Below are 24300 nucleotides of genomic sequence, written 5' to 3' on the forward strand. Positions count from 1 at the left end.
TTATACATGGACTCTATGGGATACATGGTGGTGCCGCGACACTAACCGAAGTCACACCCATCACGAACCGAAGTAATTGGTGATGCACGCCTGCACACGCCTGCGCACAAATCTCCGCCACGGCTTTTTTTTTTTTTCTTCTTTCTGCGCGAGCGGCATTGAGAAGTGTCTCCTAAGCTTTTTCTCTGTGGCGGGGTCAGAGGAATGCTGGTCAGAGGCACCGCCGCGTGATTTGGCGCACTGCTGAGACTATTGTTGGAGCGTAGTATGTTAGAATTAGTCGTCGCAAATGCTTGCGCATTCGAATGACCTGGCGTTTTTACCCATTGGAATACACATAGCGTTGATGCGACAACAGTGTCAGTTCGAATTAAGCGTGTTCGAATTAACGACATTTGACTGTACTATTGTTATGTAAATTTGCTACAGGCCTTTAATGAATTTGTGTTTTTGCATATGAACAGATTGCGAAACCTAATCATTTTTGAAAAAGCCAATTGCAATGAAATTTTAGTCTTGCTAAATTTGTTACAGATAAGTAATATGTACCCTTCTAAAGCAATCTTGGCGAAGCTGCAGGGCTGGTAATTGAATAGTTTCTTATTTAGCAGCCTTTAGAAAGCATCTAAGCATACTACATGTGCACTTGGTGGTTGTTGTCATGACATAAGTCTCAGCAAGCCACTTCTAAGATTTCTCAGTACGCCATTAGCAGCCGCAGGCACCACCTTATCTCAGAGGTCATGCCATGGAACTGCACGCTCTAGGTTATGCATCACTTCTGGCGAGTGGTGATGGCAGCGTTTTTTTTTTTTCAGTTTTGGTATCAAAAACAGCTCCACTTCCATTCATACATTGAATGTCAAATTGTTCATGGAGGCTCCTCTTCTCCTACACTATGTTAATATATATATATCAAAACGTTTATTTAAAAGAAAAAAAAATGCAGAAAGCGAGTGGGTGGAGCCCCTAGTCCAGGGCCCCACTATGTTAAACTACTGTATTTGCTTGAAAATAGGTTGAACACAAATGGAGGTCGACTCGTAAATAAAGAAATATGTAGTTTACATATAGGTTGGCCCACATCTTTTTAGAATAACGAGAAACTTTTAACATGGCACACCTTTGTTTACTAAAAGCTTGGCTACTAAACCGCTCTACTTGATGTCGCAAGCTGCCTCCTCATTGTAACTGCTTGCGAAATCATCCTTGTCGAATGCATTGCAGGCATTCTCAGCATTCCAAATGGCGTTGTCCTCAGTACTGTCGAGCATGTTGCATATGTAGCATTTCTTGCTGTAGCAGGCAGGGCTGAGGAACACCATTAGCTTGGTACTTTTGGCAGCTTTGTTCATGAATATAGGTCAAGATTGATTGGTCACAAGTCTTATAGGTCAAGAGCACAGCTTGGTGAACAATAAAAAGAAAGGTTCACTTATGTTCAAATAAATACGGCAGGGTTTTTGCATGGTCCAAAATTTGATTGCAGCTTGCTGCTTAATCTGCTGTGATCTATTTGTGTTTTTGCATACAAACAGGTGACGAAACCACGGTATGGTTCAGTTTACCCATGGCCCCTCAACCATATTCTGCCCTTCCGAAAAAGACGACACATTCTGGCCAAGCTCTCTGTTTCTGAGTGGAGTGAAAAGTCATTGGAAGAGGTTTGTATAACTTGGCATATGGCTTTTCTTGTTCTTTTCACTTCCCTGCAAATATTTTATGAGGACACTCTAGTTTGCTGCCCTCACATGGTTGTCTTTGGTTGTTTGTTTTTTCGTTTGAACAAATGAAGAAAGGTGGAACTTTGCCTTTACTAAGGTAAAGAAGCGAGGATAACCTGCCTGGCATTTTACTACGGCCGATAATAAAAGTCACAGAATTTCACTAAAAAATTTCTTTATATTAAAGTTCGCAATTGTCTATGGTGTCTACAAACCGAGTAGGCCAGGAAATAACCAGGGGGATAAAGTAGTTTTGAAAAAATCGGGGAAATATTGAGAATTTTCGCAGCGGTGACAGAAATTGTGCTTTATTGTTATTGATAAGGCAGTTAAGGTCTTTACTAGAAAAGGAATTGACGACATGCCGTTCTCTCAATTTTGAATGTCTTGATTATCATATGGATCATCTGAGGGAGAACTTCAGAATAGATGACTTTAGAAAGCGGTGCATGCCCTCAGATGGTCATCGAGATGTATTATAGGAATCTTGAAAGATGGCACTCCATCATCTGCTTCTCTTGCAGCTGTGTGAATAAGTTGCTTGGTGTCGAGACTCATTTCTCTTGTCTTAAATCACATACCGTATTTACATGATTGTAAGTCGACCCCCCCCCCATATCGCATGACAGTAAAAAAAGAAAGAAAAGAGTATACGTGAAGGCGCATTCCGTAACGAAATTTATTAGTAGCTGGCATGGTCACTGGACTACTCATCTTCACTTGTGCTATTGTCCTAACTAGTGCTGCCATCGTCATCGCTGCTACGGTCCCACAGCGCGTTGTCGTCCAGCGAAATTCCACTTTGGCAAACGACCGTTGCCAAAGTGCGACTGCCAAAGTACGACTGCCGCCAGCCACTCGTACTCACGGCGGAGTAGGTCCTTAAAAGGCGAAGATCCGGGCTTGTTTCATGACCATGTCGCACTTCACTGGCAGGGACCGATCACGCATTTCAGTGACGTATCCCGCAAGCTTGGCCTACAGCTCTGGAAAGCGTTCCGACTTCGGCCCGTGTGAAATTCTTCGCTTGCCGTCACAGGTGAAAATTTTGCTTCACTGCAGTCACCACTCTTGCACCACCCGTTCAGAAACATTGAATTTATGGCCAGCTGCACAGTGATTTGTTTCTTCGGTGTAAAGGATGGCAGCCCTCTTGAACGCCGCGGTAAACGAGGACCGTATGTTTAGTGGGCCTCTAGCACTCATGACAACTGATGAAGCATAGAAGTAGCACGTAGCCAGCAGTCGAGTCAAACGCGTCAAACAGAGCAACAGAGAAAGAGAAACACGTGAGTGGCGTGCACATCCTTGAACTATCGATACTCCCTGCAAGCGCCGCCGTTCTGGGGGTGTCACCGCGAATGGAACAGCGGCACTTCCATCGACTATCGACACCCCCTATGAGTCTTTTGTGTGCTGTAAAACTCTAAAAAATATTTAAAACCCTTCCAAAAAACAAACAAATGTGCAGGATAGAAAAAACTACGGTTAGGGCCATAGAGCAAACATAATCTTGTAACTACCTTGTAGCTCCCCTGATATCTCGTTGGTCTTGCGTTTTTTGGCAGTGCCATGTTTTGGTTTCGATTGTAAGTCGACCCCCCCCCCCCACTTCAGATTTTCAAATTTAAAAAAATAGATCGACTTACAGTCGTGTAAATATGGTAGGTTTAGCATGGTGGAACATAAAGTCATTGAGGGTCTTTTTGCAAGTCAATGGACATGTACCAGTGCCCACACTTGTGCATGTCGGTGAATTGCAAAAAGATCCCCAATAACTACATGTTCTGCCATGCTAAACCACAAGTTTTGCAAACAGTAGATATCACAGCGTCTGAGTTAGTTCAGTGCCTGTAGGCCACATTATCAATGCTCCAACGCATACTTGTCTCATGGCTTCTTGTTCATTGGCAGCGAGTGCCAAGACAAATGTCGGTCCTAAAAGGCCTGGTCACACTAGGCGGACATGATGCCGACTAGACATTAGCCAACGTAACACCGATGCCAACAATCGGCTGACTAGTCAGCAGACCCCGTGTCACTGAGAGACGTTTTGCAAAACAAGAACAAGGTGAAAGCAGGAGCCAACGTTTCAACAAGGGGACTTATCTTCTTCAAGGCAACATATTGTTACACAAACGAAGAAATGAGAACTGGAGCCTATTTACAAAGTGTACTTACAAAGGATAATGCAGTGCTAACCAGTTCAGCCGACAGCTCGAGAGCCAGAGATCGTTTGTCATCTTTGTCGGGGTGCCTGTGTGCATCGGCCACAAGAAACACGCAATATGCATGTATCATTATCCCCGGTGGCGGAAGCACCGCCCCGTTGCGTCTAAATATTGGTGATGACAGGAGAGTAATATGGTTTGAGGCGTGCAACATGCACAACGTCAGTGGAAATCAAGGCAGATACGGCACTGGTACTGGCTGGGGCGATTTTGTACGTAACTGGAGTCACGGTCCGCAGCACTCGATATGGGCCTGTGTACCGAGACAGGAGTTTTTCTGACAGGCCAGCGTGACGAGTCGAGGACCACAGGAGTACCAGAGATCTAGGCGAAAAGTGTATGTCTCTGTGTTGGTGATCGTACAAATGCCGTTGCTTCTCTTGTGAGGTCAGGAGGCGAGCGCGGGCAATTTCGCGTGCTTGGGCTGCCCTGGCGATGGCGTCAAGTGCATACTCGCTGGTCTCTGCTGCGGCGGATGGGGGGGGGGATACATCCAGTGTCAATGTAGGTTCCCAGCCGAACAACAGAAAGAACGGGGAATAATTGGCAGTGTCGTGATGCGAGGCATTATGCGCAGGAGGGACATAGGGTAGGGCAAGGTCTCAATCAGTATGGTCAGACGAGACATCCTTTTCAAGCATGTCTGTTAGGGCACAATTCAGACGCTCTGTGAGACCATTAGTCTGTGGATGGTAAGACGTAGTCAGCTTGTGCTTGGTTGAACAGGACTGCAGGATGTCGGCGATGACTTTAGAAAGAAATGTCCGACCACGGTCAGTGAGCAAACGGTGTGGAGTGCCATGCTGCAGAATCAGGTCGCGTAAAAGAAATTCGGCGACATCTGTGGCGCAACCTGTTGGAAGTGCTCTGGTGATGGCGTAGCGCATGGCGTAACCTGTCGCCACAGCAACCCACTTGTTGCCAGATGTGGATAGAGGGAAAGGGCCAAGTAGGTCCAAGCCAATGTGAAAGAACGGTTCTGAAGGTATGTCGAGCGGTTGAAGGCACTCAGCTGGGAGCATCGATGGTGTTTTTCAGCGCTGGCATTTCTCACACACTGCAATTTATTTCTGGACGGAGCAGGCAAGGCCTGGCCAAAAGAAGCGTCGGCGAATCCGGTTGTAGGTGCGGGAGACGCCAAGGTGAACTGCCGTTCGTAAATCATGAAGTTCTTGGAGAACAGCTGACCAGAGGTGCTTAACAGTGAGGAGAAGTAGGGCAGGAGTGTCGGGGCATACATTGTGGCAATATAATGCACCATTCCGGAGAAAAAACAGGTGAAGGAACGAATCACAAGACGAAGATTCCAAGCCATCAATGATGGTGCGCAAGGCGACATCACAACGTTGCTCGTCGGCAACGTGTAGCAGCTGAGAAACGGAGAAAATGCAAGCGTCGGCATCAGGGTCAGGGTCGGCAGGTAGTTCTGTCCACTGGATAGCATAATAAACAGCCTGCGTCTTGATATAATCAGCTCAACTTGTATATTACTGCATAGAAATATTCTTGCAGCTGTAGAGCCCAGCGACCAAGCCAGCCAGTAGGATCCTTGAATGAGGAAAGCCAGCAGAGCCGCATGGTGGTCCGTGATTACAGAGAAGTGCGTGCGATACAAGTACGGGCGGAATTTGGAAACAGCGCAGATGAGAGCCAGGCATTCACGATCTGTAATCGAATAGTTGCGCTCCGCTGCTGTGAGTAGGCCGCTAGCGTAGGCGATAACATGATCTTGACCTTGTTGGCGCTGGGCGAAGATGGCTCCGATACAGTGACCACTGGCATCAGTACGTACCTCTTTAGGAGAGGACGTGTCAAAGTAGGCCATTATAGGTGGCTTGGTGAGAATATTGGTGAGCTGGGCAAATGCGGCACTTTCAGTGAGGCCCCATGTAAATGGCACATCCTTCTTTAGAAGATCAGTAAGCAGTTGGGCAATCACTGCGAAGTCTTTAACAAAGCGTCGGAAGTAGGAGCAGAGTCCTACAAAACTTCGGACGTCTTTGACAAACTGAGGTACAGGAAATGACGTGACAGCACAAATTTTCTGCGGGTCTGGTTGAATACCGGAAGCACTGATGAGGTGGCCCAGCACTGTAATCTGCTGACGGCCAAAGTGACACTTCGATGAATTTAGTTGCAGCCCAGCCTCGTGGTAGACTTGAAGAACAGCTGATAAGTGCTCAAGGTGTGTCTCAAATGTAGGTGAAATTATGAGCATGTCGCCTAGGTAGCAGAGACATGTTGACCGTTGAACTAAAGAGTCCATGATACGTTTGAACGTTGCTGGGACGTTGCATAGACCAAATGGCATAACTTTGAATTGATATAGGCCATCAGGGGTGACGAACGCGGTTTTCTCTTGATCCTTTTCATCAACAGAAATTTGCCAATAACCAGACCAAAGTTCTATTAATGAAAAGTATTTGGCACCGTGGAGACAATCAAGGGCGTCAATGCGAGGCAAGGGATCTTGCTTGGTAATGCGGTTTAGATGACGATAATCTACGCAGAAATTTCATGTGCCATCTTTTTAACAAGTACCATGGGCGCCGCCCAAGGGCTCGATGAAGGTTCAACAATACCTTCGGCAAGCATCTTGTCCACTTATCTTGAATAACCTTACGCTCTGAAGCAGAAACTCGAAATGGCCGGCGATGAATAGCACTGGCATCACCAGTATTTATGAGATGCCAGTGCAATTGAAGTCTGGCCCATTTTGCGATTGTTGAGGTTGAAGATGTGATAGGAAACCAAAAGGCAGCACAGAGCTGCTGCTTGTTCAAGCAGTAGGTTCGCAGCAATCATGGGACGAAATGTTGCATCAGGGCACATAGTATCCTGTGGACATGGTGAAGAATCGGAGCAGACGTCAACTGAAAACGTTGTGACATGGTCATCTCCTATAGCATATAGCATCGCAACCGATATGCCTTGGGGTATAACTTCGTTTTTCAGGCCAAAAGTGACGACAGGGAGGCATGTTTGGTTATTGGCGACAGTGACGACGGTGTGGGGCACAATGATATTGCGCATTAAAAGGACATCAGGAACAGGTGTGGCGATGTAATCACCATCAGGCACTGGAAAAGATTATAGCAAATCGACGAAAGTCAAGGCTTTAGGCGGCAGGCGGATGAAGGCGGTCGTACTAAAGTTGTTCGGCAGTTCGGCACAAATATGCACGAGTAGAAGAAGTTCGAGGCAAAGGGTACCGGCAGAACAGTCGATCAAAGCTGAATGCGCCGTAAGAAAGTTGAGTCCGAGGATTAGGTCATGGGAACAATTATTCAGCACTGTAAAAAGAACAGGAATGTGGCGGTCAGCGATACTGATACGGGAAGTACACATTCCAGTGACATCAACAGTGCTACCATCGGCCACGTGTACGACTCTAGTAGTAGGAGACATGAGAACCTTCCTCAGTCGACGACAGAGGTTACAACTCATTATGGACACCTGGGCTCCAGTATCTATTAACGCCGTCAAAGGGTGTGGGGTTCTCACCATTGCTCTTGGGACAAAGTAACAACAATACTGACGTGCAAGCGATCACAAGGGCATTTATTGCACCTTTCGTAGTTCAATGCCTGCTAGCCACCGTCGATGTGAACATCAAGTGAGTTCTGGTTCGTTGGGAGTGGCAATGGAGGATTTCTACATGAAGAAGATAAGGCAGCACTGCCCCCAGGAGCTGCATGGTCTAGTTTTCTGTCCGGGAGGGTGCATAATTGGTTGGCGACAAAAAGCAACGTGGCTGGGGCGACAGGGACCGACGGCGCTGAGGTGACGGCGAGCAAGCGCGACGACTGTCGTCAACAGATACGCCTGAGGTATGAGGCATACGGCGAGGCAAGTAACGGCACAGGTCGGCATATGGCCGAGGAGACGGGGAAAAGGAGCTACCTAGAATACGGCGACATCCAGGAGGTGCGGCAGTGGCGAGCGACGTGGCCAACGCGGAGGCAGCGGAAGCAAATGGGCTTGTCATCCGGAGAAGTTCTCCACTTAGTAGGGTTGCGGTATCTGGGAGGGGAAAACCGATCGCTGTGAGTCGTATATGTCGGCAGCGGTCGGGGTTAAGGTCGAGGGATGGAGCAGGCAGCAGGAAAACCGAGGTTGGCAAATTCTTGCCGCATAAATGCCTGAATGAGAGAGATCGCTGGGGCTGGTTATACAATGGTGGGGTCAAGTGGGCGTGGATGGAATGGCGCAGGACTTGTAGCCTCGAGCTCACGGCGAACAATACGGGTGAAGCGTTCATTTAAGGGTGGTGAAGCAGTAAGGTCATTGCAAGATGACGTCGCAGCCGTGTTAGGGAGCAGGGAGAACTGTGGAATGATGCGGCGGCTTTTGGTGAGCTCAAAGCGGTAGCATTCCTTGACAATGACGTCGATGGTGGACACATTGTTGAAGACCAACAAGTTGAATGTGTCGTCCACGATCCCCTTAAGTACGTAGCCGACTTTGTGAACCTCGGCCATTTTGTCGTCGACTTTCCAGCAAAGAGCGAGCACATCTTGTATGTGCGAGACATACGATTCAGTAGAAGACTGAACTTGGGTAGCAAGCTCATTTCTAGCAGCCAGCTGCCGACCGGTGGGATTTCCAAAGAGGTCGGTGAGCTTCTCCTTGAAAGCATCCCAGCTAGAAATCTCGTCCTCGTGTGTCCGGAACCAGACATGAGGAGTTCCATCCAAGTATAATTGGACATTTGCTAGCATAATGGTAGGGCCCCAGCGGTTGTTTTGGCTAACATGCTCATACAGGGTGAGGCAGTCCTCACCGTTGACATTATCTTGGCCAGAAAATATTCCAGGATCGCGAGGGTTGGTAACCATAATGTACATGGTAGGTGGTCCCAGGAGTAGAAGCAGACGAGGTGTCGTCGTTGGGAGCAATTGCGGAAAGCAGGACGGTGCGGCCACTGCGAAGCTCCATGGTGAGGACGGGGAATGGCACCCTCCACCAAAATGTTACGCAAACGAAGGAATAAGAACTGGAGACTATTTACAAAGTGTATTTACAAAGGATAATGCAGTGCTAGCCAGTTCAGCCGACAGCTCGAGAGCCAGAGAGCTTTCGTCGTCTTCGTCGGGGCACCTGCGTGCATCGGCCACAAGAAACATCCTATATGCATGTATCAATATGCCTTCCTTGCCACAGTATATACTAGGTGGGGTTTTTCTAAAGGAGAGAGGGCGTAAGGTGGGTGGGCACAACATTGAGTGAAGGTGTGTTAGCGGCGAGGGTGTAGAATTGAGAATAAAGGAGCGCTGCGCACAAGGCCAGTGACACGGCCATCTGTCAATCACGTGTCAACAGTCGTGTGTCAGCCGGCGTGTCAATGGTGTCAACAGCCCTGTATTACCTGTTTTACTGGTGGTCGTGGGCTATCGTGTCTCTGAAAGAGATAATAGAAGGAGTGGCAGAAACCGGTGCTTGTGAAAAAAAAAAAAAATAAATAAAAGAAAATACTGAAATGGAATAAATAAAAGGAAAAGAAAGCTGCGAGAAAAAAAAAGAACACTAAGCAAGCAAACTAAGTGTTGTTGCCTATAGCTTGAAATTTAGCATAGCGAGTAGATTCTAGATTCTAAAGCTGCCTTTGAAACATTTTTGCCTATTAGTTAGTTGCAATGTCTTGGACTTATGATAAGGTATGATTCTATGTATTTTTTTTCTCGTTCGGAATGGAAATTTGACTGTAAGATGTAGAGTTTTAGTTCATCAAAATTATGACCTGGTTGGTTGAAATGCTCGGCAATGGCTTTGGGAAGCTTTTTAGCTGTGTCCGCGCGATGACAGTTACATCTGACATTCATTGATTGTCCCATTTCACCGATACATTGTTTCTTACAGAAGGAACATCCAAGCATATAAATCACATCCAAGCTTGTATAAGTGAACCTAGATTTGATTTCATGTATATACGGTAACTATTGGCGGCGCTTTTAATTTTAACCCTTTCGCTGTCGGACCTTTCTGGCCGTGACGCACCCCCAGTGTCGGCTTGGTTTCAGGGAACGAGCATAACAGGGAATGAACGTAGCAATTTATTTTTGATTATGATTGGTATGCAAAAACATGGTCAATGCAATATGCACATTTCAGTGTTCTGCAGCTGTTGTTAGTAAACATCATCATCATCATCATCAGCCCGACTATAAAATCCGTTCAACATCCGAATCTGACGATGCGGAACCCACTTCCTCGCATGCGACTCTGTCCGAGTCCGAATCCGAGCTCGGCTCGTATTCTGAATCGGAATCGAGCCACCGCTCCAATGAGCAGGCGAAGGTCCCGCGCGCTGACCATCCGAAAGTAACCGCGCGCAGGGAGGATGCGCTTTCAGTCGCCCGCACAACGGAGAGAAATGGGAGAGAAATGGGACGTTGCGTGATCAAGAAGACAGAGGGAGATGGAAAAAAGCTAAGCAAAGTTCGAAGGGCTTTACGTTTACTGCTGCGAGTCGGAAGCGAGGGTGCGGCGAGAGAGCGAAAGCAGCAATCGAGTCACCCTTTTCGGAGAGGCAACGGCACGTGCGCCTGAACTTGATGTGCCGTAGCAGGAACACCAACAGAAGAAAAATAAAAACCTTCAAACCAGCGGAGATGGCAGAACAACCCTTGAACCCATAACCACTTGGTGCGCGACACACGAGCCACTGCGCCACTCAGCAAAGAGAAAGTGGGGAGTGGCAGTCGCACCGTACTCTTCATTACATGTACTAACACAGGTCCAGGCAAATATACAAACTTGTAGAAAGAGTCAACATATGGCGTGGTCAATCCAGGAGCGCCAGCTTTGCGCTCAGGCGCGAAATTTTGAACGCGCGATAGAGAACGTACCGGTACGTCAGTGACACTGTAGGGGGGGAAGCGCAATGACGTACCGGTACGTCCGTGACAGCGAAAGGGTTAATGTCACTTTGAAGGTGCCGGCAGGTTTCGTACCTGGGGCAACAACATGCTTTTATTACGGGGGAATGATGTTGGCTGACTTTTGCGTGCACCAACATGTCTTTAATGTTCCTGTTGCCACTGAAGACAAGTCCACTTGCCGAAACGTTGGCTCCTGCTTTCACCTTGTTCTTGTTTTGCTCACCGTCTTGAATTTTCATCTCCCGCCCTCCTCGTGTTTTTGAGGGATGTTTTGTCACACTAGGATAACAATAATGCTCACACGACCTATGACAACGACTCGTTGTAGTGTGTCAGGTTTTTCTGCCAATGAGGACAAAGGAAACTGCTTTTGCCAATTAAGACGAAGGAAACTGCTTTTTAGTTCTGTTCCGGCCGTAGTGATTTGAAATGAACTACTTCTCACTTCGTACGGTGTGCATACTGCGAGAAGTGTTGAGTCTATGCAGAACCAACATTAGTATGTCACTGTTCTCAATGAAAGGCTGCCGATCGGACTTGCCGCCGCTTTTATGAACGAAACGTGACTACATAGAGTGGTAGCTTTTATGTAATGTTTTGCAAACACATTTCTTTGCCTCTTATGCCAAATGGGTGACAAGTAACGGCCTGTGCAATGCTCATAAAGCAGATGAGGAAAAATACAATTCCCAGCATCGACACGTCTCAAGCGCTGGCTGGCTAGTGTGGATCATCAGATAGATTGTATTAGATTGCCATGCTCAATCTGAAAGTGCCGAAACTGAAACTTGCACTCAATGTTCTCATGATTCCTTTGTTGCCATAAGTGGCGCTGGCTTTTCTCAGGCCTATTGTCATAAGGGTGGCATGCCAGGTGATGTACGTGTGCTGCTATGAGCGCTTGCACAGGGCAGGAGGTTGAGGATTGCTGTTCCTGAACAGCAAAAGCTAAACTTTGTTTGACTGTATTAGACCATTGCATTTATGGAATGCTTCAGACACCTGTCCCTGAATTTCCTACCTAACTTGTCATTCTCTGCATTCAAGTGCCGTGTCAACCTTTTTTATCTAACCATAAGTGGAAGAAAAGGTGCCACATTAGTTCTGTAGAAAAATTTCGTAAGAACATGAAAGACAATCTTGTTGTTGTGTCTAGCTCCCATCTTAGCAACCTCCACTTGGCACATGTAGATAGGCTCGTGTATGTGCGCCTCACAGGTCTACCAGGGTTTCAGGGAGCTTTTAGATGTGTCGATGATTAGACAGTTTTAGTTACACGTACGCAGAGACTTCATGCACGCAAACATGAAAGCTCTATGTACCATACGCGCACTGCACCTGAAAGGCTTTTAGCTACATGTACACAATGCACGCTAAAAGCAACCATGTATCGCCATCTATCGCCAGGTATAGACACTGCTGTAGCCATTGACATCCAAGACAAATCAAAGCTAAGCCAGTCGAGTTGGATTGGCGCGCAAAACACTTAAAAGTGTGTTCTTGTGCTGATCGGAGCTTCACAATGCCTAGAAGTGCTATACCGCATGTTGCCCTCGAAGGGGTTGCACTCCCTTACCTCTCGCAACAAATCCAAGTCGTATTTAGAAAAACGAAGGTGTGGAGCTACCTTGTCGCCATGTTTGGCTGCCATCTTGCAATATGCTCTCGCTTGTTCGAGATCTCGCGAGACCACCACGCGGAGCTCTCTACGTGTGCAAGGAACGCATGCAAACTTTTGAGTCTCACGTACGTCCGTGAGACTCACGCAAACCCTTTGCGTTCTGCGCAGGCGCACTGCTCACACGTAAGAGCTCTACATACGCAAAGCCTTTACGTACGTCAAACCAAAACTGCCTATTTTTTAGTGCTCTTAGATTGCCCTAGTAAATGTTTCCAAGAAAAATGTGCCAATGCCTTTACAATATTTCGCGAGTGTTTGAGACTTCTTGACCTGACTTTTGAAGTGCCTGTCGACAATAAGCTTCGGTTTCTTGACATTCAGTTCATCTTTACTGATAGTAACACTTGCTAGGCTTATAGCCCACAAGCTAACAAACCTCTTCTCCAATTTCATTCAGCCCATTTGAATTTGGTGAAGAAGGGCATAACCAACATGTGTTTCAAAAACGCCCTTAGAAAATCATGCCCACAGCTGATCAAAACCAGCCTCCAGCAACAGTCTGCGCGTCTTAAGGAGGCTGATTATCCTTGCCATGTGTTGGTGGCGGTGGCGGAGAAGTTACTAAAACAGGAACGCTCGAGAGATTTCCCGGTGAAAATGGCAGCACGAGCAGTCGTGGGCAGGTGCAAACCGCAGTGATTCCGTACATACACCAGGTATCACATAGCCTGAAAAAAGTTGGAAGTCGCGCCAACATTTAGGTTTCTTTTTCAGCTCCAAATAAGCTGGGTACCTTGTGCAAAACCACGAACCCATTGAGGACGAAAAAGCTGCTGTGTGACAAGAATCACAAAGATCCATTAGTAGGATGCGCGGTCGTGGTGGGGGTGATCTATTGCATACCGCTGTCATGTGGTATATGCTACATAGGCCAGACTGGAAGATGCATTAATGTGCGCTTAAGAGAGCACAGAAATAAGTGTCACAGTTTATCAGGCGATGGTTTTCTTGCTTTCCATTGTAATACGTGTCAATGTCGGCCATGCCGCCCCCACTTCTAGAAAATACCACTGTTATATATAGAGATAAGCGCGAATGTGTAAGACTAATAATAGAAACTGAGCAGATCCTCTCGGCTGCTGACTAGTGCATCAGCAAACTGTCACTGTCATTGTCCGCGAGGGAGTCCGCGCGTGGCATAAATGTCATTTAGATTTTCTTGTGTTGTATCGGTTTTATATTGTTTTCGTGCCATCATATACACAAGTGCATCCTCATGGTTGCTATCATAGTGTGCACGTGGTTGTTTGGGGGTATAAGTATGACCGATCGCGGAAGTAAAATTTTCGTTATTGGTAGTTAGCGCTTGTCTTCGTCTTCGTTTCTTCTTGTGTCCTTGTTTTGTTGCGCTGTACAGATACCTTTCAATGACGACCAACCAACAAGCCCATATCGCTGCTGTCGGTGAAAGGCAGCATTGGAGAACAATAATTCCTGTTGCATCTATGTGCATAAATGCTTTTATTTCTGTATAACAGCAAAAGGTTCAACGTTCATAGAATTCATTCAGGCTTGTGTACAAGTTTTATACCAACTAGGCCCAAATGAAGTTTTAGTGAAGTTTTATAACATGCCCACAAAGTGTGGCAAAAAGAGGCAAGCACAGTGTCTTTCCTACTGTAAAATACTCTGCAAGTGCCCCCTCTAGAGCTGGCGATAATTTAAGTAATGTTGGGAAAGGGGTGCTTCTTGAAATTGCCTCAGAAATCGATATGGCAAAAAAAATGCAGGGTGCTATAATTGAGAGCATTATTCGAGAACATTCTACCTAATCACCTCGGAACCAGTCAGAAGAGTTCTCGGCATTAGAATCATACAAGAGAACAAGGCATGCGATCTGCGTTATCACAAAGTTACAGCACCACTGAGAGCTGACCATCATGATCATCAGCCTATCTTATGTCCACTGCAGGACATAAGATAGGCTTGATATCATGACCATCATGACCATCATGATCATCAGCCTATCTTATGTCCTGCAGTGGAAATAAGATAGGCTGGTGGTCATGATAATGATGATGTACAGCTCTCGTTGGTGCTGTAACTTGGCATGGCAGTCTTGGCAGTGCTTACCATACAGGGAATGCTTTGAAAGCACAATATCTCCTGCTGGACATGGCAGCTCACAGTGAACAGTTACTATTTTTAACCTATTCTAATGAATCTCTTTTTCAAAGAAAGGTGGTCCATAAGTTTCCTGCACATTAGAATCACATAGAAAAATGAAACCTCGCTCGCAACGTTAGCAGTTCCATATCAATAGAATTAGCATCAACGCCATTGTCATAAAAACATGCCGATACAACAAGTCTTCACGTAGGTTGGTGATGACAGTGAACCACTTTCAGGCTTTCATTGATAAGAGTGCAATATAAATATGTTATTTTACATGCTAAGGTAATAGCAACAGGGTCGCATATGTTTTTGGTGCCGAGATTACTTGTATGCATTTGAAGACCAACTGGTGAAGTGGTTATTTATGCATGGGCCATTATTCTATTTGCTGTGGCTGTGGAGTTGTTTGAATATGTCCTGAACCACCACTTGTGCTTGGTGAGAAAACAGTCTGCGAAGAGTGTACGCGACTGAACATTTTAGCCAAATTTTGCAGCCGCGTGTATCACGTGGAGCTCGCAAGTTGAGTGTGCAGTCACCTTTTTCTCAAACTGTCTCTTTTCAGTAGAAGCCTTCTCATCACTCTTTCTTGGCTGCTATCTTTCGTTATATAGCAGATTCTCATATGTGGCTGCTACTGTATTGGCTAATAGTTGACATCAATCAAGAAGGGTGCTGGATGGGTGTGCTTCTTTCTACTGCTACAGTACATATTTATTGACGCAGTTTATTAGAAAAGCTGAAGCAAGCGAAAATCTGCCTTTTGAGTTTTGACAGGAATTACCGTATTTACTTGCATAATGATTGCACTTTCCAAATTTGCTGATCTCACTCCTGACTTTCCTGTGTAATGGTCGCACCCCAAACTTGCTGCAGTGATATGCCGTGTGCCAAGTCTAGTTAATGATGATTGCGCTTACCATCTGTCGAATGCTGTCGAATGCTACGCAAACGACTCTTCAGAACATACCAAGTGGTCTGTGCGCACCGAACATTCATAAGCAGAGGCCCCATTTTATTCCTTTCATCACTCTCCACACTTCCATGAAAAAAAAAAAAAAAGCTGCAACCAAATTTGGCTTGGCTTTATTGTTTGTAGGCTTTACAATGGTCGTGGTCAACAACAACAACAAAAAAAGGAGCCTTTCGGTTCTCGTCTGCACTTGTGGGTACGCATCAAATCGCGAGCGGCAACGATAGTAGCCACGTTTACGCTGATACGTAAGAAGTGTACCCTGTTCATACACTGACGCTTGTAACACAGCTAAGATATTTACCCACTCTTAGCGGGAAGGTGCGATATTAGGATAGTAGGGAAGACAAATGCCGCAGTTTCCGCAGCATACCCGCTATGTGTTTCTATGTCACTGGTAGCTAAGCATGCCCATCTCTATTGCTGTCCCCTCAAAGTGGACATGGCTACGTTATTGCCGCAGACTTGCCAATATCCACTTTCATTTCCATTAATGTATTGTTTCATTATTTCATTTATTAAGCACAAGTAATTTCCCCTGTGTTGTCTTTGGTGTCAGTGTTTGTTGACTTTGTATGATATGACTAATAAAAATCGGGACCCTCGGTTAACCCCCATTCTTCTCATTTATTACATAACGAGAGTCCGGAATCCAGCAACATTGATGCCTTCAGGTAGCATGTGTGGGTTTATTGACCAGTTGCCTTCACCCAAAAAGATCATGCTCTCGTGATGCCTGCGGCAAAAAGGGCGTTCCACGTCCGCCGCCAAGGTCTGTGAGTGGTGGCGCTGGCTAACACTCCCAGGGTTCTGCTAGGAAACATAAATACCCAAGAAAGTGGATGGGGAAACGCCGCTGCGGTAGCTCAATTAGTAGAGCATCGCACGTGAAATGCAAAGGTTGTGGGATCATTTCCCAACTGCAGCAAGTTGCTTTTTCATCCACTTTCATTTCCACTAATTTATCGTTTCATTATTTCATTTATTAAGCACAAGTAATTTCCCCTATGTTGTCCTTGGTATCAGTGTTTATTGGCTTCTTATGATGTTAGCAGTATCTTGTATTTTCAGATACATGATACAGATGCAAGATAAGCAAAGTGTATCTGAAATAGTATCTAAAATACATGCATCTTCGATACTGCCCAGCACTGATCACAGGCCATCTTTTATTGTCAATATCTCCACGTCTGCTGACCGCATTGAAGTACTTCTTGGGGCAAAGTTTTTCTGAGATAGTCTGTTTTAACGTCAAATGCATTTTTGACTTTTATAAAAGGTGGTTCAATATCTTTTTAACAAATGTAGAATATCAAACACAGTGGACCTCACGGAGTACGTGCAGTCCACTTACAGCAATAGAAAACTGCTTGAAATTAATGACGGTGTAAATAATGTGTGCCAGGTTTCATATTTTTTGTGATTGCCACATTAAGAGGCATGCTACATATTTTAGAGCACTGCTCTTAGGCACCCGTTCCTGCGGCGAGTGTCAGCCTCAGCATCGGCGTAACCGAGCCAATGAGCACAACAGCAAAGGATGAAAGAGTGAACACGGCGCGGGACATGAAAGACGCAAGCCACAAACCGCGGAGATGAATGAGAGCGGCCCCTTCAGTGATTTGCACACAGGAAACTGGTGTCATGGAGACCTGCTTGACGACTCGATGTGTGCTTGTATCTGGCTTCAGCCGGACAGCTTGTTTCATACTATCATCCGCTCCCGTCAGCTCTCGCTCACGCTTGTTTGCTTTGTTTGGTTTAGTCTTGTTCGCACTTGTTTCAATTGTTCTTTACAGTGATGAGTCTAAACCGAGACGTCCTGATGGAAAGGTATTTGGAGATAGTGCACCATATCCAGTTCTGTATAACAAGACGCACCCTGAATACGAGGACGGGGAGGCAACTCCCAGTACTTCATTCGCCTTGACTTTGGAATGCAGCGACACTGCAATAGAAGAGAGCACACCAACATGATTATGATCATTGGCAATGACGCCGTCATGTTCATAAGACATGACTCACATTAAGAATGAAGGGCGAAGAACATAAACACACCGCCGACCTGACAGCAGACGAAGGAAAAAGCATGCGACATCTCACCCCTACAGAGAGGAAGCAAGATTTTCATGCTGCCATGTGACTGCCGTAGCTGCATTATAATGCTGGCGGCACACCACGTGCATTTTACCGCTAGTGTGTATGGGGCTTTCTGCAGCGATGATTGCTAGAGTAGCGCACATCGTCTGTTGACCAATGACACCACCGGTAAAGCATGCGTTGAGCGCGTCAAACCACAGCGCTGCATGAGTAGAAGTCTGTCTGCAGCGGCCGCTTTGAATTGCGCCCACATGTCACTTGTGCGTTGTCTCACGATCTCCCAATTAGCACAGCAGTCGCACCACATTTTGTTCGTTTGCAACGTGCCACAAGAGACAGATTGTCTGCGCCAGCCAAAATATTGTGAAATGAAAACATGTATACAGCGGCGCTCAAATTTTGCATTAGGTAGTATCATAATCGTTGGTGATGTTTAAAATGTGGTAGGCGTTAGATTGTACACTAATTTTTCACTTTGGACTGGTATAAAGTCGGTGCTTGTTTGATTCGGGAGCGTGTTAGACTCTGGCAAATGCTGCCAAATGAGTTGGCAATCTGGTATGGCATTTTTTTTTCCATGTGTAATTCAACTAGCCTGATAATTCAGTCAGTTTTGTCGGTTCCATCAGGATTGAATTAATGAAAATCGACAGTAGCAGGAGCACTGTTACATGCGTGCTTCGTCTCGACAACTTTCACTTCATTGCTCTAGAAAGTTTAATTCTGGAGTTGCAACTTGATTATGAGGCACAGTATAGTGCAGGACTTCTGTCTAATTTTGGCCATTTGGGGTCCTTTAATATACACCTAAAACTAAGTGCACAAGCATTTTGGCATTTTGGCCCCATTGAAATGTGGTCACTGTGGCGAGGACCAAATCTACGACCTTGAGCTCAGCAGCGCAACATCATAGTCACTAAGCTAGTGCGGCAAGTGCAGCAGAAAGTTGTTGGCGATCATTAAAAATCTGATCTGCAGGTCAGGCTCATCGACTGTTTATACTTGGCTCACCAAAGGTTTCAGTGTAATCGCTGGTGCTTGCACACATTATAGAATTTACAACACTGTTCATGTCACACATGCAACCTAATTACGAAAGATTCACTGACAAACAGACAATGGATAGAATCGGCTACAAGAATCGAGAATGTTCGCATCTTGCACCCAGCAATAATGTCGAACATTTGTTAGCCAATGAAAAGCGATCACTGGAAAGAGATAAACAAGTACACTTTTCAATAATAAGGAAGCGAAAGGTAGTATAAATGTTGTTTCTACTGGATGCTCTGCCATGCCATGGCAAGACAGGCCTGTGGCTTCTTTTTAAGTTCAGTGAGATGTACTTGGAAAGAAGGTAGACACCTGTGTTCCAGCATTGCAGCATTGGCCTTGAGCCACACTTACTCTCTTGTTCTCTGTACAGCAAGGATGGCGTTCACACAGTGGTCCTTAAAGGGGCCGTGAACCGCTTTTTATGGAAGTCGAGAAATGCATTTGACAATAAAATCGACTGTGTCAGAAATACTTTGCGAGAAAAAAGTACTTCAATGTGTTCAGCAGAACCGGACTTATTGGCAATCAAACAGCCCCTTTGCAGTGCTTCTGCTGCTTCTTCAATGACCTGCGCTGCCGAGGCTACGGAGTGTGGAGCATGCCCACAACGCTTCACCTACTGAACGTCACAGTGACATGCAGTTCAATTTGATTTTGGATGTTCATGTAGACCCCACTACCCCCAATTTCGGAGCCTATGAGTGTCAAATGCTTTTGTCCTCTGTCAAGGTCTTATGGTGCTAAGCACGACACATGGAAAGTTCGAATTATGAAAAGCCTTTATGAGTCATGAACATAAAAAGCAAATATATTTAACACCAGTGACCACACTACGAACACAATAGTAAAGAAAGTCCTAACACGCAGCAAACTATATACATCGTCGGTTAATTCAAGGTACTTCTCCAAAGTCTTCACACAAGATGTGTTGAACAATTTGAAAATATTTACATTGCATCATTGACGTGGCCATGCCACCTCGTTGTCACTGCTTCAGACGACGTGACGATAGGCATGCCGATGTGTCGATGATCTGATGTTGGTGTGTCCAACGTTCGGCCGACGGTTGACCTGGTAAGGCGACCAGGGCAGTGGGGTGACCGAGGCGCTCGGATCGCCCAGCTGACTGTGCTAGCCTGTGGATTGTCGCTGCAGGGAGTCTTGGCTGTGGCCTCTGGTGGGGCACCCGCTCAGCTCACAGGTTGCAGCTGCGGCAGCTGAAGCATAGTTTCCACTGGGTTGCCGCCATCCCCATGCACCATTTGTCCCATCCGGCCTCCAGCTCCTTCTCCCGCTCGTTGTTCCAGAGTGTAGCTGGGCTGCTTTCCTCTGCTATATGATGTTTTTTCGCATTGGCCAGATTGTCACACATGCATTTTTCCATTTCTTCTTCCATAGCTTCCATTCTTTTCTTTCAGACATTTTCGTATTTCTTCACTTTTTTTCTTTATCTATTCCACAGCCTCCTCGTGCTTTCCTGTCGTTTTCATGTTTTCCTCTTTCTCCATGTTTCTTTCTTGACTCATGACATCTGCAGCGAGCTGTAGTGTGCTTAGACAGCGGACTTGTCACGGCACCCTGTGGCAGCTTGGTATCTACGCTGCATAGCAGACTGCTGCTTTGTGCTACTGCAGCATTTGCTTCGTGCACGGCACAGCTTAAGTTCACGCTCGCGCTTAATAATTCTGTGTGGCTGTGCTACGTGGTGCAGACCAGCTGCACCAGCCTGACCGACGGATAGCAGCCACATCCAACTTGCGCATTTTGAAGCGCTATCAACAGCTCAGTACGAAACGAAGTCTGCTAAGGCGTCTAATAAGCAGTGGCCAGGAGTATGTGTGGTCTGGCTGTGTTTTGCATGGTTCGAGGCTAGTTGAGTGTTCAAAATTAGTCGAAATTAGCTAGACACGATGGCTACACTAGAACATTATCTAGTGAGGCGAGTCTAGCGGCGCTATTGGAGGAATTAGAGGGCAGTAAATGGGATATAATAGGGCTCAGTGAAGTTAGGAGACCAAAAGAAGCATATACAGTGCTAAAAAGCAGGCACGTCCGGTGCTACCGGGGCTTAGCGGAGAAAAGAGAACTAGGAGTCGGATTCCTGATTAATAAGAATATAGCTGGTAACATACAGGAATTCTATAGCATTAACGAGAGGGTGGCAGGTCTTGTTGTGAAACTTGATAAGAGGTACAAAATTGAGATTGTACAGGTCTACGCCCCTACATCCAGTCATGATGACCAGGAAGTCGAAAGCTTCTATGAAGACGTGGAGTCGGCGATGGGTAGAGTGAAAACTAAATACACTATACTCATGGGCGACTTTAATGCCAAGGTAGGCAAGAAGCAGGTTGGAGACAAGGCAGTGGAGGAATATGGCATAGGCACTAGGAATAGCAGGGGAGAGTTATTAGTAGAGTTTGCGTAACAGAATAATATGACGATAATGAATACCTTCTTCTGCAAACGGGATAACTGAAAGTGGGCGTGGAGGAGCCCGAACGGCGAGACTAGAAATGAAATGGAATTCATACTCTGCGCTAACCCTGGCATCATAGAAGATGTGGACGTGCTCGGCAAGGTGCGCTGCAGTGACCACAGGATGGTAAGAACTCGAATTAGCCTAGACCTGAGGAGGGAACGGAAGAAACTGGTACATAAGAAGCCGATTAATGAGTTAGCAGTAAGAGGAAAACTAGAGGAATTCCAGATCAAGCTGCAGAACAAGTATTCGGCTTTAATTCAGGAAGAGGACCTTAGTGTTGAAGCAATGAACGACAATCTTGTGGGTATCATTAAGGAGTGTGCAATGGAAGTCGGTGGTAACTCCGTAAGGCAGGATACCAGCAAACTATCGCAGGAGACGAAAGATCTGATCAAGAAACGTCAATGTATGAAAGCTTCTAACCCTAAAGCTAGAATTGAACTGGCAGAACTTTCGAAGTTAATCAACAAGCGTAAGACAGCTGACATAAGGAAGTGTAATATGGATAGAATTGAACATGCTCTCAGGAATGGAGGAAGCCTAAAATCAGTGAAGAAGAAACTAGGAATTGGCAAGAATCAGATGTATGCGTTAAGAGACAAAGCCGGCAATATCATTACTAATATGGATGAGATAGTTCAAGTGGCTGAGGAGTTCTATAGAGATTTATACAGTACCAGTGGCACCCACGACGATATTGGAAGAGAAAATAGTCTAGAGGAATTCGAAATACCAAAGGTAACGCCGGAAGAAGTAAAGAAAGCCTTGGGAGCTATGCAAAGGGGGAAGGCAGCTGGGGAGGATCAGGTAACAGTAGATTTGTTGAAGGATGGTGGACAGATTGTTCTAGAGAAACTGGCCACCCTGTATACGCAATGCCTCATGATCTCGAGCGTACCGGAATCTTGGAAGAACGCTAACATAATCCTAATCCATAAGAAAGGGGACGCCAAAGACTTGAAAAATTATAGACCGATCAGCTTACTGTCCGTTGCCTACAAACTATTTACCAAGGTAATCGCAAATAGAATCAGGAACACCTTAGACTACTGTCAAGCAAAGGACCAGGCAGGATTCCGTAAAGGCTACTCAACAATAGACCGTATTCACACTATCAATCAGGTGATAGAGAAATGTGCGGAATATAACCAACCCTTATATATAGCTTTCATTGATTACGAGAAAGCGTTTGATTCTGTCGAAACCTCAGCAGTCGTGGAGGCATTACGGAATCAGGGTGTAGACGAGCCGTATGTAAATATACTGAAAGATATCTATAGTGACTCCACAGCAACCGTAGTCCTCCATATATGCAAGCAACAAAATTGCAATAAAGAAAGGCGTCAGGCAGGGAGATACAATCTCTCCAATGCTATTCGCAGCCTGTTTACAGGAGGTATTCAGAGACCTGGATTGGGAAGAATTGGAGATAAATGTTAATGGAGAATACCTTAGTAACTTGCGATTCGCTGATGATATTGCCTTGCTTAGTAACTCAGGGGACCAATTGCAATGCATGCTCACTGACCTGGAGAGGCAAAGCAGAAGAGTGGGTCTAAACATTAATCTGCAGAAAACTAAACTAATGTTTAACAGTCTTGGAAGAGAACAGCAATTTACAATAGGCAGTGAGGCACTGGAAGTCGTAAGGGAATGCATCTACTTAGGGCACGTAGTGACGGCAGATCCGGATCATGAGACGGAAATAATCAGAAGGATAAGAATGGGCACGTTGCAAGTGCTAGGCGGCGTCCTGTCTTTCCGACCCCTAGCGCCATCTGACGAATAGTTGCGCGAATGTGGTAGGATTACTCGCGGCGTCAGCAGCCCGCGCTTCATGTTTGGCGCCCTGTCAAACGGTAGCGATGGTGCGAAACAGCGTGCCGATATTAATTTTAACCGGATTTCGGGAATTACAAGATCTCCACAGCTTTTTTCGGGAAAAGAATTTAGAGAAAAGAAGTCGTCTATTTGAAGTGGGGCACGTCTACGACGTGAGGGAAGTGTTGAACTCGCACTGATCAGAAGTGACTGCTTGGTGTATTCCGCAAACAAAAATAACGCACCAGCGAGATGCGTGAAGCTCGGCGTAGGTTACTTCGTTATCTACGGTGTGGACGCATGAAATTATAGGTGACATTGATTCTTGAAGATCGGCGACAGCAGACAAATCCTAGCAGGGAGCTGCGATTGCCGTGCTGGCATCGCAGGGAAGTGCAAGGACGCCGTGGTAGTTTCCCTGTGCACACAGGACGGCAAATACGAATCCAAAACATCTCATCCAAGAACGTGGGGCGTACGAACGACTCGTAAGACCTACCCGAGGTATTCTATCGTTGTTCTCCCCAAGCACAAAAAAAAAGGGGGGAGGACCTTACCAGTTGTGTTAGACTACGCTGGGAAAATATTTTCGCCGAAGTTACTGGAAGTGCGATACTTTTATGTTGCGGTTTTCCAGTGCGTGCAAAAGAGGTTCCAATTAACCACGCCATCAAAAATTTTGGTGATCTCAACTGCCCCTTAGTTGATATGCTGGGCGCATAAGGGTGTATGCCAGCTCAAACAGCTGCGACCCCTCCTCAAATCTCTCAGCAAGCCCTAGCGCTCTTTGAATGGGAGAGGATTGGGAAAGAGTTCCACTGCTTTACTGCGGTACAGTGTGGGAAAAAAACTACTTTGTTTTCTGTATATCCTGGTACGCACTGCAGGTGTCCCGTTGCTGCCATCATTGCTGTAAAAGCAAAGAATTCAGCGTTAACGCGCTTGGCATAACGCCGGAACATAAAACGGCTTATGCCGTCGGACGAGCGCTATCCAGTGTTGACGCCGTTCTGCTTCATACGGTCGGCTTGGAAACCTGTAAAACTTTGTTCCTCGTGAGTTGGTGTACGTGCTGTTGCAGCCCACTACGCAACAGATCGTGTTGCACTTCACCATTGCTCAGAAAAGGCAACAGCTACGTGCGAAACAGTGTGCGGACAGGTTTTCCAAACGCTAGCGGGCCGGTCGTATCCTGCCGCTTCCGCGCTTGCCGCCGCGAGGGGCGCCCTTGTAGCC

General features: G+C 46.1%; 1 protein-coding gene and 1 long non-coding RNA gene across 4 annotated transcripts in view; one reads left to right on the forward strand and one right to left on the reverse strand.

The window, feature by feature from the left end:
• LOC135917209 (metaxin-2-like) overlaps nt 1-24300 on the forward strand; it is an 88072-nt gene that overhangs the window by 44813 nt on the left and 18959 nt on the right. For all 3 annotated transcript variants that reach the window (XM_065450741.2, XM_065450759.1, XM_065450735.1), the window contains one exon: nt 1539-1664. In XM_065450741.2, the coding sequence (XP_065306813.1) occupies nt 1539-1664 (126 nt within the window). The remainder of the gene's footprint in view (nt 1-1538; nt 1665-24300) is intronic.
• The window catches only part of LOC135917230 (uncharacterized), a 77564-nt gene that overhangs the window by 24435 nt on the left and 28829 nt on the right, over nt 1-24300 (reverse strand). Inside the window, exon 2 of the long non-coding RNA XR_010569234.1 lies at nt 17487-17553. This is a non-coding gene — a long non-coding RNA (uncharacterized lncRNA). The remainder of the gene's footprint in view (nt 1-17486; nt 17554-24300) is intronic.

The sequence above is a fragment of the Dermacentor albipictus genome, chromosome 4 (genome assembly GCF_038994185.2).
Source record: "Dermacentor albipictus isolate Rhodes 1998 colony chromosome 4, USDA_Dalb.pri_finalv2, whole genome shotgun sequence".
In the NCBI taxonomy this organism is placed as follows: domain Eukaryota; kingdom Metazoa; phylum Arthropoda; class Arachnida; order Ixodida; family Ixodidae; genus Dermacentor; species Dermacentor albipictus.